The sequence below is a fragment of the Photinus pyralis genome, unplaced genomic scaffold (genome assembly GCF_008802855.1).
Source record: "Photinus pyralis isolate 1611_PpyrPB1 unplaced genomic scaffold, Ppyr1.3 Ppyr1.4_LG7, whole genome shotgun sequence".
Classification (NCBI taxonomy): Eukaryota; Metazoa; Arthropoda; class Insecta; order Coleoptera; family Lampyridae; genus Photinus; species Photinus pyralis.
In genome coordinates this window covers 5,517,272-5,538,964 of record NW_022170738.1, presented here as the reverse complement: position 1 = coordinate 5,538,964, position 21,693 = coordinate 5,517,272, and the positions used below count along the sequence as shown (strand labels likewise).

At 37.2% G+C, this 21,693-nt stretch overlaps 2 protein-coding genes across 2 annotated transcripts; both read right to left on the bottom strand.

Moving 5' to 3' along the window:
* Positions 1-44: 44 nt before the first annotated feature.
* LOC116175546 lies at positions 45-16,993 on the bottom strand. Its single transcript, XM_031493711.1, has 3 exons — positions 16,637-16,993; positions 13,708-13,986; positions 45-334 (listed from the first exon to the last, which is right to left on the bottom strand). The coding sequence occupies exons 1-3, from the start codon at positions 16,851-16,853 to the stop codon at positions 45-47; spliced, it is 786 nt and encodes a 261-aa protein (XP_031349571.1). The 5' UTR covers positions 16,854-16,993.
* A 1,562-nt stretch (positions 16,994-18,555) lies between these two features.
* On the bottom strand, positions 18,556-19,775 carry LOC116177491. The gene is made up of 6 exons (XM_031496478.1): positions 19,659-19,775; positions 19,567-19,608; positions 19,360-19,520; positions 19,130-19,314; positions 18,896-19,077; positions 18,556-18,843 (listed from the first exon to the last, which is right to left on the bottom strand). The coding sequence occupies exons 1-6, from the start codon at positions 19,710-19,712 to the stop codon at positions 18,634-18,636; spliced, it is 834 nt and encodes a 277-aa protein (XP_031352338.1). The 5' UTR covers positions 19,713-19,775; the 3' UTR covers positions 18,556-18,633.
* Between the last annotated feature and the right edge of the window lie 1,918 nt (positions 19,776-21,693).

The window sequence follows — 21,693 nt, the reverse complement described above, 5'->3', positions numbered from 1 at the left end:
AATATTTATTCTGAGTTTTATACACAAATTACGTAACATTTTAATTATTGGTAAGACTGAAGTAGGGTATTCAATGCATCACTGCGACTCCAATGCGGGCCAGCGATTTGGGGTAGAATTTCGTAACTAACCGACGAGCTGCTGTGCCTGGTATCCAGGAGCTGTTTCAGTGCAACGGCACCAGAAATTAAAAGGGCCATGAGACCAGCCCCCATTCCTTTAAACGCCACAAGGGCGATCACAAAAAGGACAGCTGGAATGATCACGAGCCCCTTTAATTTCAACAACAGCAACAGCGGCATAAACCACTTCCTCAACTTCTTTTTCCGAGACTCTGAAACAAATTAATTGCGTAATTACTGTTCTTGACATTACGTTTACTAGAGTAATTTAATTCAAGGTTAGTTTCAATTGGATTCGATTTATTCCTTTCACATCCTACTTCTATCATTTCTTGCCGAGTTATCAGCACGTTGGATTCTTGCAGCGAATCTACTTTCGCGTGTTGGTACAGTAAACATAAGTATAAATTAAATACGCTTCGAATAACATTGTTTTTGATCTCTTAAATTATCAGACACTTTAGTATTCTTAATAATTAGAACGAGTTATTATAATTAGGGATTTCTATTGTAGAGTGATACGTATAATTACTATAGTAAGTAACATTCGCGCAATGTTCCGTAACGTTGAAGTCTTATTATTAAGTTATTGACTCTTTAGTTAAATAACTGTTGGTAAAATATGGAGGAAACGAAATGCTTCCAATTTCCCATGTGTGAATTTTGTGCTTAGCTTACTCGAGTATTTTGGTGATATTTGCAAAAAAATGCATTTACTCTGAACGAATTTATAAGCATCTAGGAAGGAAATGGCATAAGTATAGGTGGTGTTAAGTATGGAATAAATTTATTTCTTATGCAACTATTCGGAAAAATCCGAGAGTTTTATTCTTAATTTTCCAATTCAAATCCTCTAACACCCTCTCTGAATTTAAGCAGCTGCTCGAAAGTTTAAAATTACGGTGGCACTTTTTTGAAACAATAAAACTTCACGTAGAATTATGAAAAGGGTATCACATTTATTATTTATTCAATTTTCATTTTAAACATTTAACAGACATATAACAGTAAAAAACAGAACAACAGAAAAAAGGACAAACAATTTACATGCTCGATGCACAAGATGCTATTAGTTCTGAAAGTTTCAAGACGATTTATCTCAAATCGTCTTGACAACAGCGCTTTGGATAATTAGCCACCCAGTATAATATATCTGTTAATTTGAAAAGCACATACAGGCGCGTGGAGATTAGATTGCCTCTTAATGCGAAAGGGTTTCCATCTGAGAAGAGCAGTAGTAGGTATAGTCTGCGATGAATATAGATTTTCATATTGCTGTAATCATGCCCTTTGTACCTACATATTACAGGTTATTAGAAAAGGAAAGTAATTTCTAACTTGCTGCATTCATTCAGACCATTTTTTACCATTACCTTCCACTTGTGTGATCTTTGATATTGATAAACTGTAACGAATTTATTTAAACGTGAAATTAGAAATTATATAAGTATTGAAAAACGAGTCAATATACTCCTTTCAATCAGCAAAGTCACGCTGACTACAAAGATCCCAAATATGGTACACGTATGGCAATATACATTCAATCATTATAGCTGTTGGAATGAATGAATTAGTATTTCCGTCTTTATTTACACATAAACCCGCGTAATTCTATAACACTGTCACAACTGGGGGACCCTAGAGGCTGAAATTCTAATCTATTCTTCCATAAGTCTATCTTTGTACCAAATGTGAGCCTTATATGTCAAAGCGTTTACTTAGGTACACAGACGGACGGACGAACGGACGGACAGAAACTCCAAAATCATAAACTCGGTTTTTGTCGCTTGTTAATAAAATACATCAATATCCACAGAATGTAAATGATATTGTAACGGGAGCTTTTTAATGATGTTGAACTTTGTTAGGGTTTCGCAATTATAGGTATTGAGCAGAGGGAGAATATACAGGGTGTTCAAATTGAAAGGTGGGTATTGAAAAAAGGTAATAATTCTACATTTTTAAAGGTCCGTAAGCTCGCCCAATTACAGAGTAACCTGCATAATGCTTTTTAGGGGTGCCCCTGCAGAAGGTCTTAAGTTGTTCTACGAGTATACTACTCGGGTATTTACCCTACCAATTAGCAAAACCGCAAGAAAACCTAATTCGAAGTAGTCGTCAGAATGCTCGAAACTAATCTAAAAAAATTCCCTGTCTCTGTCATAGATGAAAAATTCTTGCCCCAGCCCATGTTCGAAAACGCGATCCTCGGGCCATGTAGATCAACGCTCTACCACTGCGCTACATAGTCGCTTTGGGGAATGAGAAACAACGAATCTGCGATATTATAAGGTCTGGAATTTCATTTATGACACTTGAATTCGTGGATTTAAACGAAAATCGAGAGATTAATTTTTATGATACGAAAAATTCCCAAAAGGTCATATAATGGACTATTTATGTCTAAAAAGAAAAAAACTTAAGGCCTAAATATTCGTCAAAATAAGAGACTTAGTATTACGTAGTCGGTTCATGCTTTGGTTCATGCGCACGCCTGATGTTTAAAATTTCAAAAAAATATCTCTACGAATAAAAAAGTTGACTTTGCGCAGTTTGTGCATGTGAAAATAATCGTCAAGATTTTTCCAGAGCTATAAGCTACCGAAAAAGAGCGAACTAAATATCTTGAAAACTGTAGAAGTAGTTAAAGCATATGACGGACGCACGGACGGGCGTACGGACGCAGAAAGTGACCTTAATAGCACCTTTCACATGAGTTGGAAAATGGGCTAAAAAGATCAAGTTCGAAATCACGAGTCGCTGTTATAAGGGCGCCGTGAAATTACGGCGATTAGAAGATCTTCCAAGGGAGAAGGAATCCGTCTTCTATCCTTCAAGCCGCACGAATTTTCACAACTTTGCGCAACCGGAAAAGTTAAAACCAGCTCCATTTACTCAGTAAGGAAGGAATATTTTGTTCAGATTACGCATGTAAACATCCGTTTAGATGGCTTAAGTGGTCAATTCATATTCTCATACAAGCCCGGGTTCCATTTCCAGGAGCTAATTTCCATTTTCTCGGATCAAAATTAAAAGGCCACCCAGCCTTTCTTTCCAAGGTTGGATGACTAGAGGGTAGTGTGGACTTCTTATATACGAGGTAATGTGTATTTTGTTTAGTGAAATTTTAGGTTGTTTAAACCGGAATAAAATCTCGGTTAGAACAAGTGAGTACAGTTCATTTTTCAGTTCAAGATTAAATAACGAAATAGTCTTCTAACTGAGCAAAAGATGTAAATTATAAATTTTCAATTGTTTTGTAAAGAGGGAACTATTCCGTTTCGAGATTTTTTAATGAATCTAGGATTTACTTGTCTGAAGGCTTTAGACGAAGGTTTAAATCGACGAATGAACAAAGTATCGCTATATATGACCATATTTTGATTTTTTTAATTATTTTCAGGTTAAGACACAGATACTTCCAGTTTTACTAAGGGAATTGGATCAAGGTAATTGTAGTGAGCTAGCCATGAATACATTTTGCGAAATATCTAACATTAACGCAAAGTGTGACGTCTCAGAAACGACGACTCAAGCGAACAGCGCAAGGAAAAGAAGACGAGACGAAGAAAGCCAGAGTATTAGTAAAAATAAGAAGAAAACGCTAATATCTCTACACAGGAGACACAAGAGAATTATGAAAATTGAAGCAATATTCATAGAGAGAATTACAGTAGGTGCTGGGCAACGTATTCGGAACTAGCGCAAATGAAGAAACGGTAGCTTTTAACTTTTAAGAAATTTTGGACATTTTTAGAGATGCGCGTGGTTATTAGCAGGGAGTGTACAAGGTGGTCGAAATATAGGCTTGGTAATTTCAAAATTTTGGTAAATGAAGATTTGTAGGGAAGTTCGGGGTTTGCAATTAAAGTTTCATGATCAAAATTCTAGGTATTTAATTTATGTATCGTGTTGAGCTTTTAATGACTTTGTTGGAGTTATGAGAGCATCGCCTACGTTTGTAAGTGTATAATTCAGCAGAATTTCATTGAGTGAGTTTCTTGAAGAACAGTCTAATTTGTACATCTCGGGGGGGACAAAGCGATTAAGGAAAATGGCTTACTTAATTACTAGAATAGCTAGGGATTATCCCGGAGAGATTTTTGAATTCATTTGGGTTTGGGCTACGGAGGGTCAACCGTGCACCCCAAAGTAAAGTTATTTCTTCAAAAGATTCTGTAAAAAATTACCAAAGAGCAACCACGTAGGTGGCCGCGGAAAGATTTCGTTCCAGGATTCACCAGAAGTTGCTATTTTTTCGGGAACAGAAATATCTAATGATAACTACTAATAATTTTCCGTACATATGCTTCGGTTCATTCACTATTCATCAAGCGAATCGAATCAAGAGCAATTCCCTGCATCGAACCATTATATTTCCACAATTTTTCCATAAAGCTACCTCGACAGGTGTTTCATTTACCTACAATGTGTTTAAATAGATCCTTGTGCTCCAAATATGCCTGTACAGCTAATTTCCAATCGGAAAAGTTCTCTCGGCCCTGAGTTTCAAACGGTAAGAAGACGATGACACTTTAAGATTCAACAACGAATTATGTAGAAAATTACTGCAATATTTGTTTATAGTAATTAGTTGACCGTGCAGCCCATAACCTGTTGGAAGAGTAAACAATTACGTACATACTCGTGAATTAAAAGTGGACAACTATTTTACGAAAAAACTGACACTCATACACGCACTATGATATTCTATTTCTTTATTTTAACACATTTCATATTCACAAATTATATCAACTTCCGGAATAGCTTTCAGCTTTCAGACTATGCGATGCAGGATACCACGATAGTACGAATATAATGCCGCAAACTCGAAAGTTCTACGGTATTCCATTGGCGAGATTTCGATCGATTTATAAAAAAGCCTAAAAGGCGCCCGAAGAGCCGACAGATAGTGAAACAATAAATTCCTTTTTGAGAATCAAAACATTAATAAAAAATGGGCTGTATAAAGTTTACTCAGTTTCCTCTTTGGTGTGAATGGAAACGTCCAAACTATGTAAAAAAAAGTTCAGAAAACTATATGGAACGAAAACCTTACTCGCCAGCGATTTATATAAACATAAGTTAACGCCCGAAGAAATTTTATCCAGAGAGCAATGATTCCCTGGAGAAGTTATAGAAGTAAAGGTGCAGGTAGAGTATGTCCGAAATACTGTCTATAAAGACAGCCGTCCCCAGCTTATTTTGTATGAACATCGTCATCTGCAGAAGGACTTTCTTATATTAGGTACCGGTATTTTATTTTTGTAACATTAAAGTTTGCTAATCTTTAAGAAAAATTGTAAATTATATTAAATTGACCTAACAATTCTCTAGGAAAATTAGATGTTTTACATTGAAGCCGTTTGTATTACATGAATTCTGTTATTTATGAACCTATTAGAATTGGATTTGGTAGAGAAATTATTTTTTTCATTTGAAGTTGGTTTGTGTAATAGACAAAGAGCTAGCCGTGGACCATTCCACCATTTGCACGAAACATTCAGGTTCCTTTCAATATTTTAATTCAAATACGGGGGAATCAACCCCTTTATTGCAAAAAAAAAACCTATTGCAATGTAAAGAACACCACGGAACTGTAATTATCCATGCTTTGTGTATTGTATAAAATGCTTATATTTCACTTATTACGTACAAGAGGAAGTTATAGGGAAGTGAAAACGTACAAATTTGATTCACCAAACCCGATGTATACTGCATTCGCTTGACGGCATTTTGGGTCCGGATCACAAGATTGGATTCGGTAAAATAGTGGGCCAAACATAAATTTCCGTTCATCGAAATATCTAGGTCCCAATAAGACCCGTTGTTACAAAATACAGACGGTTTAAGGATAATGATCACACCACCACCACTACTGGCAGAATTATTAAAGGCATTCATATAGAGGATGAGTTCCAAAATTAAAATTTGTATTTGACCGACAACATAATTACCCTGAAACAGAAATGTTGTGCCACTTTATTTGAAATGGTATTTAATTTTCCGTATCATTAACCTGAAGGTGCTAACCAGTTATTTACCTACTAATAGTATGTGTGTATCGATCATTATTATTACGTATCCACCATTGTGTACAAATCAAACACAGTTTTTACATTAATTTTTTCCTGCAATAGAGGTTTGATTTGGAGTAAGTGCTTAATTGTGTTCACGTATAAAATGAATATGTTGTATTTACCTCTAACAAATGATTTTGGTTTACCTGACATACTTTAGTTCTCCCCACAACTTCCTTCATTACAGTTGTAATCATAATTGATCATGCTATTACAATATGTAAGGTGTTATTTGATCGGAACGGAGTATTAGAGATGAACCAATTTCGTATAGCGTGTCGAATAATTGGTAATTAGTAGTAGGGAAATTGCGATCTGTTTTCGTAAAACAGTCAATTTCCGTTAGAAGTTCATATGTCCTCGTTAAATAAATGGAAAGTTCAAAGTTCTAGTGTTTGATTTGCGTCTTTGCAATCGTTTCGGCGTCAAAACTGGACGCTTGGTAGGTAAATGATGTTCAGTTCTTGATTAAAATCATAATATTGTTTAAGAGTTCATTAAATTACAGTGTAGACTGGAAAGTAATTAGTTACTTCTGTGCCCATTTTGTGATAATTATTGCTGCTACCTAATTGAACCTTCGTGCCAATCTCGTACGATCATCGAAAAAAACACACAATGCTTTTCCATGGCATTATTACAATTTCACGCTCTGATGTCATGTCAATTTTATAGAATATCGTCACAACCGTGTTTTTAATAGCAACCTATATTTTTCCCGAACGGCTACAAGGAGTAACTTTTAGAGTACATTTTGTGTAACTTTGGATTTCAAAAAATGTTAGAGGACAATCTGAAACCTACAAATAATCTAATGTCCAACTCTACTGTGTTGGCTATAGTTACGCAGTCAAGCGCAGAAAATAATTTCCGGGAGTTGAACCCGAGTCTACTGGTTGAAATGATAGGGAGCAAAGTGGGAAAACTGAATGGTGGGATGTGAGACTTCTGAAAGGGGAGAAGAAAAGGGAGACTTATTAGAATTGGGCAGGACGAGATCAGGCATCAAAAGGTGGGAAGGGGGATCATCCTGGAACAGGATAGCCGAGACACTTAAAGAAGCAGCAGAGAAAACATTAGGGGGCATCAGCTTCCCATGTCACCGAACAGAAAGCAAGCCATGGACAACCACAGAAGAGCACCGAAGAGGTTTGGGCAAAACCCGCACAAACCCGAAGCAAAAAAAGAGCTGAGGGAGGTCAGGGAGGAGAAAAACAGACCTTTGAACAACATGAGATTAAGGAGTTTGCTGGGTTTGCAGAGAACATCGCCAATCTTAGCCCAATGGAAAGGAATGCGCAAGTGTATAAGCTCATTAGAAAAAACAAAAGGAGGAAACAAGGAAGAACCAAAAAATACGTACCAATGACAGCATGGGAGAAGCTTCTGAAGTAGTAACAAAAAGCACAGGTCCAGCTATTGGAGGAGAACGATTACTGGCTACTACCACCACCCCTCACGTTGGAAGAAATGATGGAGATAATCGGAAGATTGAAATAGGGGAAAATGCCAGGGCAGGATAGGGTCCAGGCCGAATTACTACAATACGCTTCAGAATGGCTCCTAAAGGACCTACACGAATTAATTCAAGAGGTATGGACCAGGAACTAGGTCCCCAAGCAATGGCAAGAGACAGTGCAGATCTCGGTCCCAAAAGTGAGGTCACGACAAGGAACAGACGATTACAGGAGAATCTCGCTATGCAGCGTGGGATGGAGGTAGCAGGAAGTAGTAGAACGCTCGGGGGTGAGGCCATCAACCAGGAAGCAGGAAGTTGTGGCCGTACTTTGTCTATGGAATAAATACTATATTATTATTATTATTATTAACCTTTTGGGTCGGATAGCACCCAGTTAGCCCCCCCCCCCCAAACTTACCCAATCCACAAAGTTCACCACATTGTCATATGTCACGACACAGCGCAATGGCAACAAAGTGGTGGACATGCGCCACTGTTAGTACCTACCAGAGACACATCCCCACGACAGGTTGACTAAATTCTGAGAGAGGCGGCTCCGCCAGGCATATGTCAAAGTAGTTTGCATTAAAAAAACCACATAATAATCTAAAAAGACGCATGCCAAACGACACCACCGTTACTCTCTGTAGCCGATTGTGTATTTTACAAGAGATGTTTGGATTCGCCATGTTAGGACTAGGAGGTATTTATCATAGTGTTTCGTGCGTTACAAACGTCTCTAGCGTGCAAGTTTCTACGTTAATCCCCTCGCTACATAATTAAAAGGCAACTACGAGAGGCAGACGTGTGTTTGACTTTGGCACCGTCAGTAACGATGGCCGACATTCTGCATGAGCGTTCCAATTATTGTTAACGGTAAATGTAGGAAGCACATGTTATCGCGGAAGTTAAGTGGGTTTAAGCGCAAGCGTATTTGCTCGTTAAATTTACGTCAATATCGAGGTTTTTGGTCGTGGCAGGGGCTGGACGTGCCCTAGTATAGCTATAATTATTTCTTTTAAAGGTTTTGTTAGTGCAACTGTGGGGTACGTTACGCTAATAAGCCCCCCAGGTATGATCATGAAATTGATAGAAATGGATAGAGGACACCTTAATAACACGTTTAGATTAAAAAAATTTGCGGAAGAGGACCTAAATTTTCCACAATCTTAATTAAAAGTTCACCTCATTTTCTGGAAATCTGGTGTTATTTTACGTATATTTTGTAATTCTTAAGTTGGTGAAACTGAAAAATTTTATGTGACAGCTCTTTTTCCCCTAATAAACAAAGGTGACAGTAAATTTTTGTAGGAGGTTATGTTAACTTCTTCGTCTACTAAAATGAAATATGTTGGGTTTAACGTGTATATTAAGAGAATGTAATAAAAGTAGTACAACAGGTATAATATACAATACAATTTTAGGTTTTGTTCGACTTAAACACCAAATAAGCGACACTTCCATGTGACTGACATTTTAATAACACCACTTTTTGAAGCTTATACAGTCTAAACTTGAATGCATTAGGGAAGAAGGATGTCGTAGAGAAGGTTGCATGTGGCAAAAATTTCTTGGTATCGATCACCGAGAGGGGAAACCCGGACACTTCCTGCATGTTTCATATGAATCGACGCTTAGCATCCACCGCCCAATACGGTCGAGAGGGGAAGGAACATCACTCGCATTTTCCATGGATCGCTGCTTAGCAATGTAGGATGTAGAGAACTACTTACTGCTATTATGGTATAATTTAAAACATTGTATATCATTGTTTAAAGTTAATTAAATCGTGGAAAAATAACATAACCTCTTAAGAAACTAACTAAAGTTGGCACTCAGGAATGTTAAGAACACCAGTACCAACTGAAAAACAATCATGAAATTTGGAGTAATGTAACCTCACTTACGACGAAATGAAGTGAACTTTGAATGAAGATTGTGGAAAATGTAAGGCTTCTTCCGCAAATTTTTTAACTGATAACATGTAATTAAGGTGTCCTCTATCCATTTCTATCAATTTCATGATCATACCTGGGGGGCTTATTAGCGCAACGTAACCCAACTGTGTTTTATCTGAGCTAGCTGGACAGGTGCTTGTACCAATAGATGGTTTAGAGACCGTTCATCATAGCACAGCGTATTTTTACTTGGCGCCCTACGTGAGGCACATAGCAATATACTATACTATGTTCCGAACTATTACTAAACCTTTATTTTTGCGAAATTTCTTGATTTATTAAGCGGTAGAGCAAAGCGATGCAAGCTTTATAGGGGAGTCGGTGGTGTCCGTATGTCCGTGAACACGATAACTGTAAAACGCTTGGAACGATTTAGTTCAAACGTTGCAAAGTTGACCTATATGCCACAAGTAATAAGCCTATTGAAAATGGGTCAAATCGAATGACCCCTTGCGGGGGTTCAAACTTTGCACAGATAACCTATATGCCACATGTAATAAACCTATTGAAAATTAGTCAAATCCAATGACCCCTTGGGGTCACGCTTCTCTGTCCTTGCCAAACGCTTGAACCTATTCGGTTGAAACTTTGCACAGTTAACACAAATAGACCACATGTAACAAGCCAATTGAAAATGGGTCAATGACTCCGTGGGGTCACACCGAGGTGCTCTGCCGCTTTTTTAAACGCTTTGTATGGGTTTATATGATTTTGCATATTTCTGTCTCTGTCTCAATCAGTCAAAAAACCGTTTTTTGTTCAAGAGTAGGTCTACGCAAACCTAAATAGAAACTTATCTTCTCAATCAAAAACAAACAAGAGCAAGAGCAAGTTTCAGATGGAATCGTTCGAGGTCTTAACATACAATCTTGAAGTGACGCTTTGCCACCACAAACATTTAAAACTGTTTTGCAACCAACATGGTTGCCGTCAATGTTATAACGAGTGACCGCTTTGCAGTTTTGAAAATTATTTTTTTTTAAATTTCCGGAGTCATGGATTGGTCGTGGCCGCCAAAATCGCCGGACTTCACTCCCTTGATTTTTTTCTTTGGGTTTTTTACATCAAGAATGAGATTTACAGGATGGTACCAACTACAGATCGTCATTCCGAACACATATTTTAAGTTGGTAGATCCTTAGGAACAGTCAATTTGACAGATGACAGCTGATTTGGTTCAGTTTCACCATCAACGGACTTACGCCAGAACAACGCTAGCAAAATTCGGTAAATAGGCCGAAAACAAGATTGCTCTTGATCCTAAATTTCACCACAAAATTGTGTTCAGCGATTAGGTCCAGTTTTCGTTGAAAGGGTACGTCAATAAACAAAATTTCCGGATTTGGAGTGAATAAAATCCAGAAGCCATTGTAGAGACTCCGTTACATCCACAAAGAGTAACTGTTTGGTTTTTACCCAAAATCGTCATGAAACCTTCATTTTGTTATTATGTCATTATGTTAGGAAATTTTATTTTCCATGACAGATGCAGACCAGACTAAATTTCCTGTCGCTTATGACTTTACCGGCCGCTCCTGTCACTTTACCTACATTGCTACATGTCTATAATGACTCCTGCCATCGCTGACAGCTTAATTAATCAACAGTTCTATATAAAAATTGAAATTGTATATTAAAATACGATTTCGGGTAAAATTTAATACCAAAGTCGTCAGAAAAATGACATTATTTGACGCGGAAGTTAAATCAATATTTCCACACCAGTAATGTGCCATTTTCCTAACTTTTATGTAAATAAATATTGTGTTGTATTTCATTTTAAAGTTCTACACCGCTAAAAAAACACCCTTTACAATTAGGATCATTTGCCAGTGGCCCGCCAAAAATGACTGAATCATCCGTTTACCCCGCCCTTTAAAAACGTTGAGCAGCCCTGCCTAACGCTAACCTAACCATTAGCTTATATTTGAAAATTAGCTTATAGATCTTATACGAAAAAGGGGCATAAATGCCTAACGTGTTAAAATTGAATTGTATTGTGCAGGTTGATTGATAGATTTCATATTTATGTATGAGGTCGTGCTGGTGGGTACTGCTGCTTGAAACCTAGATTCGTCACAAAAATATCAACAAACCACCTATAAAATTTTTATTACTTATCATAGGTACTTCATAAATCTTAACGACATAGAATTAATATAAATAAATTAATCCCCGATATTTGGTGCTTTAGGCAACCAACATAACCGAATTGTATAGTTCTAGGCTGAAAGTAGGCTGAAAAAAACACTGTCTCGAGGAAATAAAGTGGAAGTGTTTGTAAGAGCTTTATATTCAAAGGTAGGAGTCAATGTGGACAAAAAGGACTCGCCGCTATACAAATGATAAATGTTTCTTACATAACGGAGTCGACAGTTATTATAATAATTAATAAACAAAATAAAGAAAACAAAATATGGATATAAAAACGAACAAATAATTTTCGAAGTTTAAATCACAAAAAAATGTGGATATAAAAATGAAAATATATAGAACTGTACACAAGTTTTCAAATGCATTAAAAATGGCAGTTTTTTGTGTAGGATAGTTCGGTATGCAAATGAAGAAATTTATGTTATTTCGACATACGAATTTTGGTCAGTTACGGTTACCTTCAAGGACGGAACTTCTATTTATTTGGAAAGGTGAAATAGAAACCCCAGAAAATAATTTGCATATAAACGATCATCCGTACATTTCGACATGAATCATAATGACCTTAAATGAAGTTCTGTATACATTAACCATGCACGCATCGCCGCTTTGGAATTTTAAAGGCAACAGGTGTGTATAGGTGGGAAAATGAGTAGCGAAGAAATGTTACCTTGATCGCGGTCACGGACATCCGGAAACATCGATATGTAGGTTAGTAAGTTAATAACACGACTATGATACATGCTTCCCCATCAAGATCATCGGTCATCCACTACCTACCAACCTTACATGAATGAAAATTTTGATAATTGTAGGGAAAACTCGGAAACCCTCCCACAATTAAATCCTTGCCAAAAAGAAGAATCTGTACATTTAATTCTAAATGGAGTGCTATGGTATTTAGAAAGTAAAATTTCGATCAACTTTTACAATTTTTTTAAAACTAAATATCACTTTTGCCTCTTTTCGCCGGCCGACGCCGGTCTACATTTAAAAATACTGCCGTGCCACATTTTTAATTAATTACACACAACTAATTAACTTGGATTAATTCTTCGATAAAAATACGGATGATCAATGGAAAGGAGGCCGTTATTATATAGTATGATGTATGTACCTTCACTACCGCCTTAAGCCTTACGTCCTCAAATAATTGACCTAATTACAAATATGCTATAAAATCTTTCGCATTTTCCATGTTTCATCATTACATTGTTTACAGTTGGATGCGGTACCACGCAAAGTAATGAAAAATCGAGGATACTTAAAGTTCCAACTCGCTGAGCTTTACGTTATATTAATCTTTCATGACTGTAATTAGTTTATTGTTATAAACGATTAAGTTATTGCCCAAAATGCATGCAGCGCTTTACCTCCCCGAATCAGAAGTCAGTATTTAGATCATTTGAGTATAATTTACACTTACTGCACTCCCATACTTTTAATTGGGGATTCACTCTAAAGTGTGGAATAAATTCTTTACTAGACGCTGACGAACTAGTAACACTTAAAGACAAACGAAAAAGAGTTGCCATAGTCATTTTTCGAATGAAAGACTAAGCGTTTTGATGAGTATGTATAAGCACAATTTTGGCTTGGTATTTTTAAAAATCTCCGTGCTATTGACTGAGGGGATAATTAAATCCTTTTTAAATCTGGTCTGGTTTTGTATCAATATCAAAAATAAAACAGCTAATTACCTTAATTAAAGTTGGGTATTTTGCTACTGAACCAGAAGAAGAAACTCTCTCGCACCCTACCTAAATTACTAAAATTTACTAATTCCATGTACCACCATCGTAGTGCACAAGACATGTTGCAAACTGTCGTTAGATGGAGCACGTATTGCAATCGGCGTGTAATATCGCAATGAGAATTACAAGATCTTTGTGTTCTCGCGATCACTTTATAGCAAAATTAATAAATTTATTTACCTTCCATAGCACTTCGAGCTTCATCGGGCGAAGACAGTTTAATTTTAATCTCGTGTTGGCCCATATACCGTATGATTCGATCAAATATTCCCTCTTCACCTTTAGGCGTTGAATCATCCCCATTCGTTTTTTCCAAGCTGACGTAGTCTCCGATTAACTGAATCGAGGGCTGACTGTCAAACTCATCCACCACTTTAACAAGATTTTCTTCAGCACACTGTATACTATCACCGCACCCCTTGTATATATCGTCACCATCACACTGAACCAGTACAACAACTGATAAGAAAATATATAACGTCTTATACATCGTTAGTTTAGTACAGTATATGACAATAAAAGTAATTGATTATCAAAGAGTTGAAGATTTATATTGGCAAAATAGTAATTTGGAGGGGCTGAAAATATATTCAAGTATAACACGGATAAGCAAAAAATTCTGTTACAGACGTGTACCTTTTTGTAATTTTCGATTCTCTTTCATAAAATGTTTGTTTACGCAACTTAATTAGTATTCGATGCAGTGTGGAGCTCACCTTACAGGCACATATTAATTGCAACCTCGAAATTTTTGACACAAATTTTGTGTAACATAGATTTTGCTGTTTAAATACAGATCAGTGCTTTTAAATACCTCACAAGGTCCTTTAAACCATAAGATATTTCCTTTTTCATCACAATTATGTACTTTAACTATTTATTGCTTCTGTTTAACTTTATCTTGCTGAATAAAATCATTCGTAAATCAAACTCTTTGCTTCCCCAGATTTACTTGATCCACAAAATGAGGAAACATCACGTTTTAACGGATAAAGTCAAAGTAATTAATCATCAATGATCCACCATTGTTATAGTAACAAGTAGGTACCTAAACTGTTGGGTGCTCTTCTTTCACATAAAACCACAAGTTTAGCTTTGAAGGAAGAAAAAGAACTTCATAACTTAAGCTGGGGTAAACTGTAAAATACTTACTTGTTACGTACCATTCTTGTTGGAAATAATAAACATAATCACAGAGAACAGTTTATGTTGCATAATTAAATAATAATTTTAAAAGAAAATAGCAATGGAAATATTTGCTAAGAAATTGAATGGCATAGTAAAACTGAGGAAAATTTCAACCCTGAAGTTGTAAATAAATAGACAACCATTGACGTTTGATAAGATACAAAGTGCTCAAGACAAGATTAGACAATGTAATGAAAGCTTAAATCGCGATGAACTACGAAAACAATTTATGTTATTTTCTGAAGAACGCGAAAAAAGTGATGTGCCATCTACAATAACACATGACAGATGACACACAATAATGATAACACATGATCTACTTGTTATCCCAAGATCGTCTCACTTCGAGCCGTGTGAAACTACTGGTATGAAAAAATCGAGTTAAGCCAACGGCATTCGATAAACAAGTATGAATCGTGCACAATTCCTGTGCAGATAAAGCGCATTTTTTTAAATCGAAATAGGTTAGTAAGTGGCTAGGCTATAAGAGTTGAAGGCTCTTTACACAGAAACTGTTAAAGACCGCCTGGCATACATTCAAAATCCTCCGACACTCCATTTTGCCTTTGAGACAAACCGACAAACCGTTTTCGAGATATTCGCTCTTAAGGTTTTGACATCACCAATGGATATATTTCTTCCAGACGTCCCAATCGCCCTTTGCGAGTACCCTCTTCCGACAATCCGTTCTGGAGGTATATGGCAATATATCCGGTCACGATAAGGGGTCGAGGAGGAGGAGTATGGTTGGTAGAAATTAATTCTCTTCGTTGAGACCTTTCATTAGAGTACCATGAAGGGTCAAACCAGTTCCACACCCCCTCCCCAACCCCCCTCCCGCCCCCAGTGAACAATAACTAGGGAAAACTTGAACGGGTCCATCGGAAGGAGTGAGTAAGTTATGCCCCGGAAACTGCTATCCAAGTCGCATCACACGCGCGGCTCACAAGATAACCGTGGTTGACGTCTAGTGATTAACTGGAAAATGTAAGAAAAATGGCCAACCTGGAAAAAGGTACCTTCATACGATCCAGTCTTAAGGCGTATTCAGTCTCAGTGAGACTTGTTACGTCTAGAGGATTTCTGGAGATGGATAATGGCACAATCACAATTGTACAGCTAATGATACTAGAGAGCAGAAACTCTGAAATACCAAGACAGATTCCAACAGGTACCCTGTAATAAAACAATTTTGTGATCACTCCGTAAATGAACACCCGGTATCTAGAAGTGTTTTAATTTGGGCGCTTCATTATGAGACTGTAACTTCTGGACCAAGATATTTCCCTTCTAGGAATTGAAGATTGAAGGTAAAGGTTGTTGCTTTAATTTTTAGAGTGTTGCAGTCGCCGTTACCGTTAACAAAATCTCTAATTAATTCGCCGTTTAGATCCGTTCCCGTAGGAATAATTAAATTATTTTTGTAGAGACCGACAGCCCTCGGGATGGGGACGCAGTGGAGAAATTACTATTTTATTAATTCAATTCCCTTTCATTCATTAATAACCGATTATAGTTCCCAAAGTTAATTCAAAACTAGGATAGAAGGTCGTACAGTTTGTAACCCTATCACGGACCTTTTGCGATTGACCCGAAATTACAAATAACAATAATGAAACTTAGTGGACTACCGATTTTATAAATTTCAATCCGGCCAATCAAATAAGTGTAATTAGTCGTTCTGTTGCAGTAAACGTTATGAGAATCGTAAGAGGTGCTCTTAGATACCCTTCTCGATTTGCTGAAGTCTACAAAGCCAAGTGCGTTCCTTCAAGGGGCTCTTTTGCGATTTTCGTCGTGAATGCATAGAGAATTGGTATATACTGTTTTTTTTAATCATTGCACGTACCATTTCAACTAAAGGTAGACGTTTGACACTTTGCATTCCATTAATTATAAGGAAGGTATTACTTTGCTTTACCTGCATTTGATTTTCCGTAGCTACTGTTAATTAGTGTATGCGTTATCGCTGGTATTCCTGATAGGTAAATTAATGTGTTGCCGTGTACCGTAATTCTGCTTTTAGGTTCTTCGTCTGCAGTCTGGCCATACGAACCCTGGAAGTACCGTTTTCTCTGAAGGAGGTTATCTGCGGCAACCGCTTTTACCGCCGACCATGACCATGGGCAAGACGGCATTATTTGGTGGCGCTCGAGTTGCCGTTTCGTTCCGCTTGTCTTTGCAGCTATCGCCAGCTTATAAATTTAGTTCATATATTTACTTCATTGTGATTTTATTCATTTTTCCATCAATTAAGTTTTAATTTTGATTCCGCTAATTATATTGTTAATCTACGACAGGGTCATTATGACAGATTTATCATGGCTACTTGGATGTCATTACGGCTTTAATAAAAGCACTATACTCTTAGACCATATAGTACAACTATACTACATTCATTATGAGAAGGTAGCAGATGGCGCTGTGTTTGAAGATAAGCACACACAGGAACAATATAAAACGGCACTAAATTATTGTAAAGTAGAAATATCCTGCACTGGGAACAGAAGTAAATCAAACGATTACACGCTTGGATCTTTAACATTAACAGCTAATGACAGTTTGACAGTTTAGTTGGCAACAGAAACTACTAGCCTACAAAATTCGTCACTTGTTTTATTTTTAAGCGTAATACTGACTCGTGTTTTAACAGTGAAGATCACCGCTACCTTTTTAAAATGAATAGAGTCTAGTGTTCTATGAATTAATAAAAGTACACAAATGATAATAATTACTAAGTACTATTTTCCATGAAAAGTGATAAATTCGATTACCATCACATCCACTAATCTGCGCCCTTGATGAAAACGTGTAGATAAATGAAAATGTGAATAAAATATATTTGGACCGTCGTAGATTGAAATACGAGTTGAAGAAGAAGAAGCTGCTACTGGAAACAAATACATCTTGGGGGCCATGGACCATTTCAGCAAATGGCCAGAAGGATATGCCCTACCAAATCAAGAAGCGACAACTGTTGCGTACGTAGAAGAGCTTTTTTCAGATTCGGGATATCCCTAACAGTACCATTCCCACGCACGAAATTTTGAGTGCTGTTCCAAAACCTGCATCAACTATTGGGCCAAGACCAGCACCACTGCTTTACACCGACAGTACCGACAGGTAAATTTGAACATAAACAATTTTTAAGGCCATATGTGCTAATAGAATGATTGATTTTCACCCCTATTTCTGACCAGGAGTATTAATAGGTTAGTTGAATAATTCTGAAATACAAGCCTTACGAGAACTGGGGTTGGTTGTGACGTTACTTTTGAAGCAAATACTCCGGTGGAGAGTTTTCTGGAAGCGAATCTTCGGGGGGCGAATTTTCCAGAGGTGAATATACTGGGCGTGAATCTTCGAAGCTTATTCGCGACTCCAACCGCAGGAGGATAGCTACGTTTTACACAAGGGCAGAAATTCCGCTATTTACTTTCACCGAGAACAAATTTAATTAATTTAACTTATCACAAAGGAAATCAGCGTTGTATGGAATCGAACATACGTATAATTCATGTATGATAATAATAGGAATTAAGAGTCGTTTAGTAAGATATAGTAGGTATGAAATATAGTGGAGAGGATATCGGTGCCTATCTACGAGTAGTATCTCAGAGTGTTTGTGTTGTAACATATAACTTTTTACAAAAACGGAAAGAAGCTACCAGCTTCCTTAGGGAATTAAACAAAAACCACTTCACTTTATATTGAGGTTGAAGCATCTCTGAAAACAAAAAGAACGAGTTTTAGATCCTTGGTGCCATCATCACTTTCTCCAGTGTTAGGGATACACCTCTCTTTAAAAAAAGGTCGAAAAGAAAGACAAAGCCCCAAGGCTGGCACTTAACTATTTTTAATTTATTTGTATAGAACTAATATTAAGCAATAAATAATAAAGCGTTGATAAATGGGAGGTTATGGTTTTTGATTCGCGTACGCTAAGTCTTGGGCCTCTGTTTGTGTATCACTACTGTCCACGCTGATTGAACGTGCGTATGGGTATTGACCACTGTTCCATCCACCTATGCTGTTAGTAGTCCACGTCGAAGGTACTCCATAAGCGGGACCACTTCCACTGTTCCACCCGGAACCCCAGCCTGAGAAGTATGGCGTCACGACGTTACTCTGTAAAACAGAACATCGTTAGTCCAATAGTAGCACATGGAGAATCACTAACCTTCCCGAAGAACGTCTGTGCGGCCAACACGAGCGATATCACCAACGCTAGCTTTGCTAATATCAGTGCTTTAATAGACATGAACTTTAACACTGCCATCAACAGCGACTTAAGTAGTAGTATTTTAGCACCGACTAAATACATAATCGACGATCCACCACCCTTTTTGCTCTTGCCTCTTGCTAAAAATTGCAAATTACACACGATCCAAAATCGATCTCAAAGAAGAGATACCTTCATCCAAAGATCGTGCGATAGTTGCCGGTGCAATTTCGGGAATGTCAATTTTTAGGCTGCGGCCCGAGAATACTCGCCCCGCAGATTGCAATAAATGATCGAATATTATATCAGTCCTATCTGAGAGATCCTGGGGTAGATCGGTTAGCTCTTTCGCCTCTCTTTGGGATACGGGCTTGTTGCTGAAATCATTTGTTATTCTTGCCCAACTTAAAACTATTTGGTACCTGACTAAGGAGACACCAGGTAATACCGCTAAGGATTCAGAGTTTGCTAGATGGTGTATCAATTTCAAAGCTCTGGAAGCTGCGCAATTTATCAATGAGGTAAATCCGCCATCAAAGGAACACTTCGTGAGTATCCCCATGTGGTCCCCTATATCATTATCCTAAAGAAAACTGTAAAAATGCACCCGAAAATACGTATCGACTTACCTCGATCGCGTTTTCACTATCCAATCCGTTTGTAGCCGGGTTCTATAGAATCGCGTATTGGGTTATTATCATAAACGCAGCTAAACACTTACCGCGGTGACATAATGAAGCACTAATAACAACACACATATCCTTTGAAGATGCATTTCAACCAAGTCACTTTATCAAAACGCAACTGATAACTGATTTCGGGTAGAGAAAAAAACGAAATTTATATTTGTAACCACCACCTTCCAAATGCATTAGGAATAATGTCATTAAAAGGGAGTTGACAGCATATTTGTGTACTTTACTTGTTAACACGACCCATCCTTTCTTTTAATGACCTACTGAAAGCATAGGTGTAGAACTATTTACATTTAAATACCCAATTTGGTCCGGATTAAAGCATTGTCATGACATAATTTCTCACTTATTACTCAGTTATTACACTTTAACAATTTCTCTTTTACTTGTTGACTAATTTACTTATAGCGTACAGGTTGTAATATGCGATTAATTAATGTAGCTTTTCCTGTTCGGCAAGTGGACATTGTTAGTAGTTCGCGTAACGATTTCAATCTCAATTGACACAAGAGTTTTTAGGAATTTTTTCGTATCTATCGGTTGCCGTTCCGTGTTTCCATTTCTACAAATATTTATTTAACCTTAATTATCGTTTCGTTTTCAAATTTTTTAATGTTTCTATTTTCAACTTCAAATATTGTATTTCGACTTCGATGTTTGATCTAAAAATGGGATTAGCAAATGTAGCACTCTTAAATGTACCGGAGGTTAACTCTATAAGGTGAAAATTGTACCTGCCATTATCTAATATTTGCTGGGCACCCCGCACCCCAACAAGCAGCCGACACTGTAGCAGGGAGTAACCCACCTGCGATAAAAAAAACGATGTCACTGACACATTTACCAGAAAAATATTCTAATAAAGCTTGCTTTGAATTATTTCGTTAATTCTTCGAAGTACGAGTTTGCATCAGCATCTTCCAGATTACTGATGGGTACCAATAATTGTCCAAATTTCTATATTGGATATCGTTTTGCCGGAAAGAGAATTAGCCTTGTCCAACAAATTGGATTATTTAACGTTCTAATTTTTCTTCTTGAATTTAACATCCGTACGAGACTCTAATACAACTTTTGGTTTTTATCTAAGGGATTGTTAGGTTGTTCCTCGAGTTAAAGTTTAAGCTTTTATTGCCAGAATTTTCCAACCTACGTTTCAAACATTAAAAAAAGGTTGGCTCCCGGAATTGCCGAAAGCAGGTTAGCCCCCGGAATTACCGAAAGCGCTAATAAAGAAAAACATGATATATTATGGTGCACAATAACAGCATAAACTTCAACCACTACAAAATTTACTTCAATTACCGTTTATGCTATTAGGTATTAGACATTTCCGGCAACTTCCAATGATGATCATAAATAAAAGTGCAACTTTGCGTCCAGTGGCGGACGGGTAAATGTAATCAGAGATAGTTAAATAAAAAAGTACAGCTGTTCCTCAGTCACCTCACTTTTTGTTTTAGATTCTTGGTAACCTTTAATTCTGCCTAATTCTATGCTTCTACAGGTTTTTCGCAGCCTTCAGTTCTTTGTTGTAGATTTCTCTGATTCCTAATTCATATATTCTGCATTAGATTTAGGATTTATCAGTTTTCGAATACTTTGGATTTAAATGATCTACTTTCGGTTATACTTCAACTCTTTCAGATCCCTATGATTCCTCAGATTCTTCAGTTGATTTGCAGCATTCCTCTGATCCTTTAGATTTTTCAATTCTTTAGATCTCTTACATTCTTCATATTATTAAATTTCAATCTGCACTGTATCTTTTACGGAGATCCCATTGAGGAGCCACGAATTTGAACCACCCTGTACGGAGGCGTTAGAGAGGTTTCATCTGTGTCCTTTCATGTTAGACTACCGTTGGCATCACCTTGCCACTCACGAGACAAGGGTACTGAACCAACTGGAGGAAGCATTCTTCGGAGTGTATTTAAGACTGGCCAGGGGTATTAGGCATATTATGTAAACGGGACTTTTTCAATTTTAAAAACTAGGTTGGGCATTCTTAACTTGAAATCGGTTGTTCATCCCTCTATGGTGATCCGTGTGTAAGTTTTT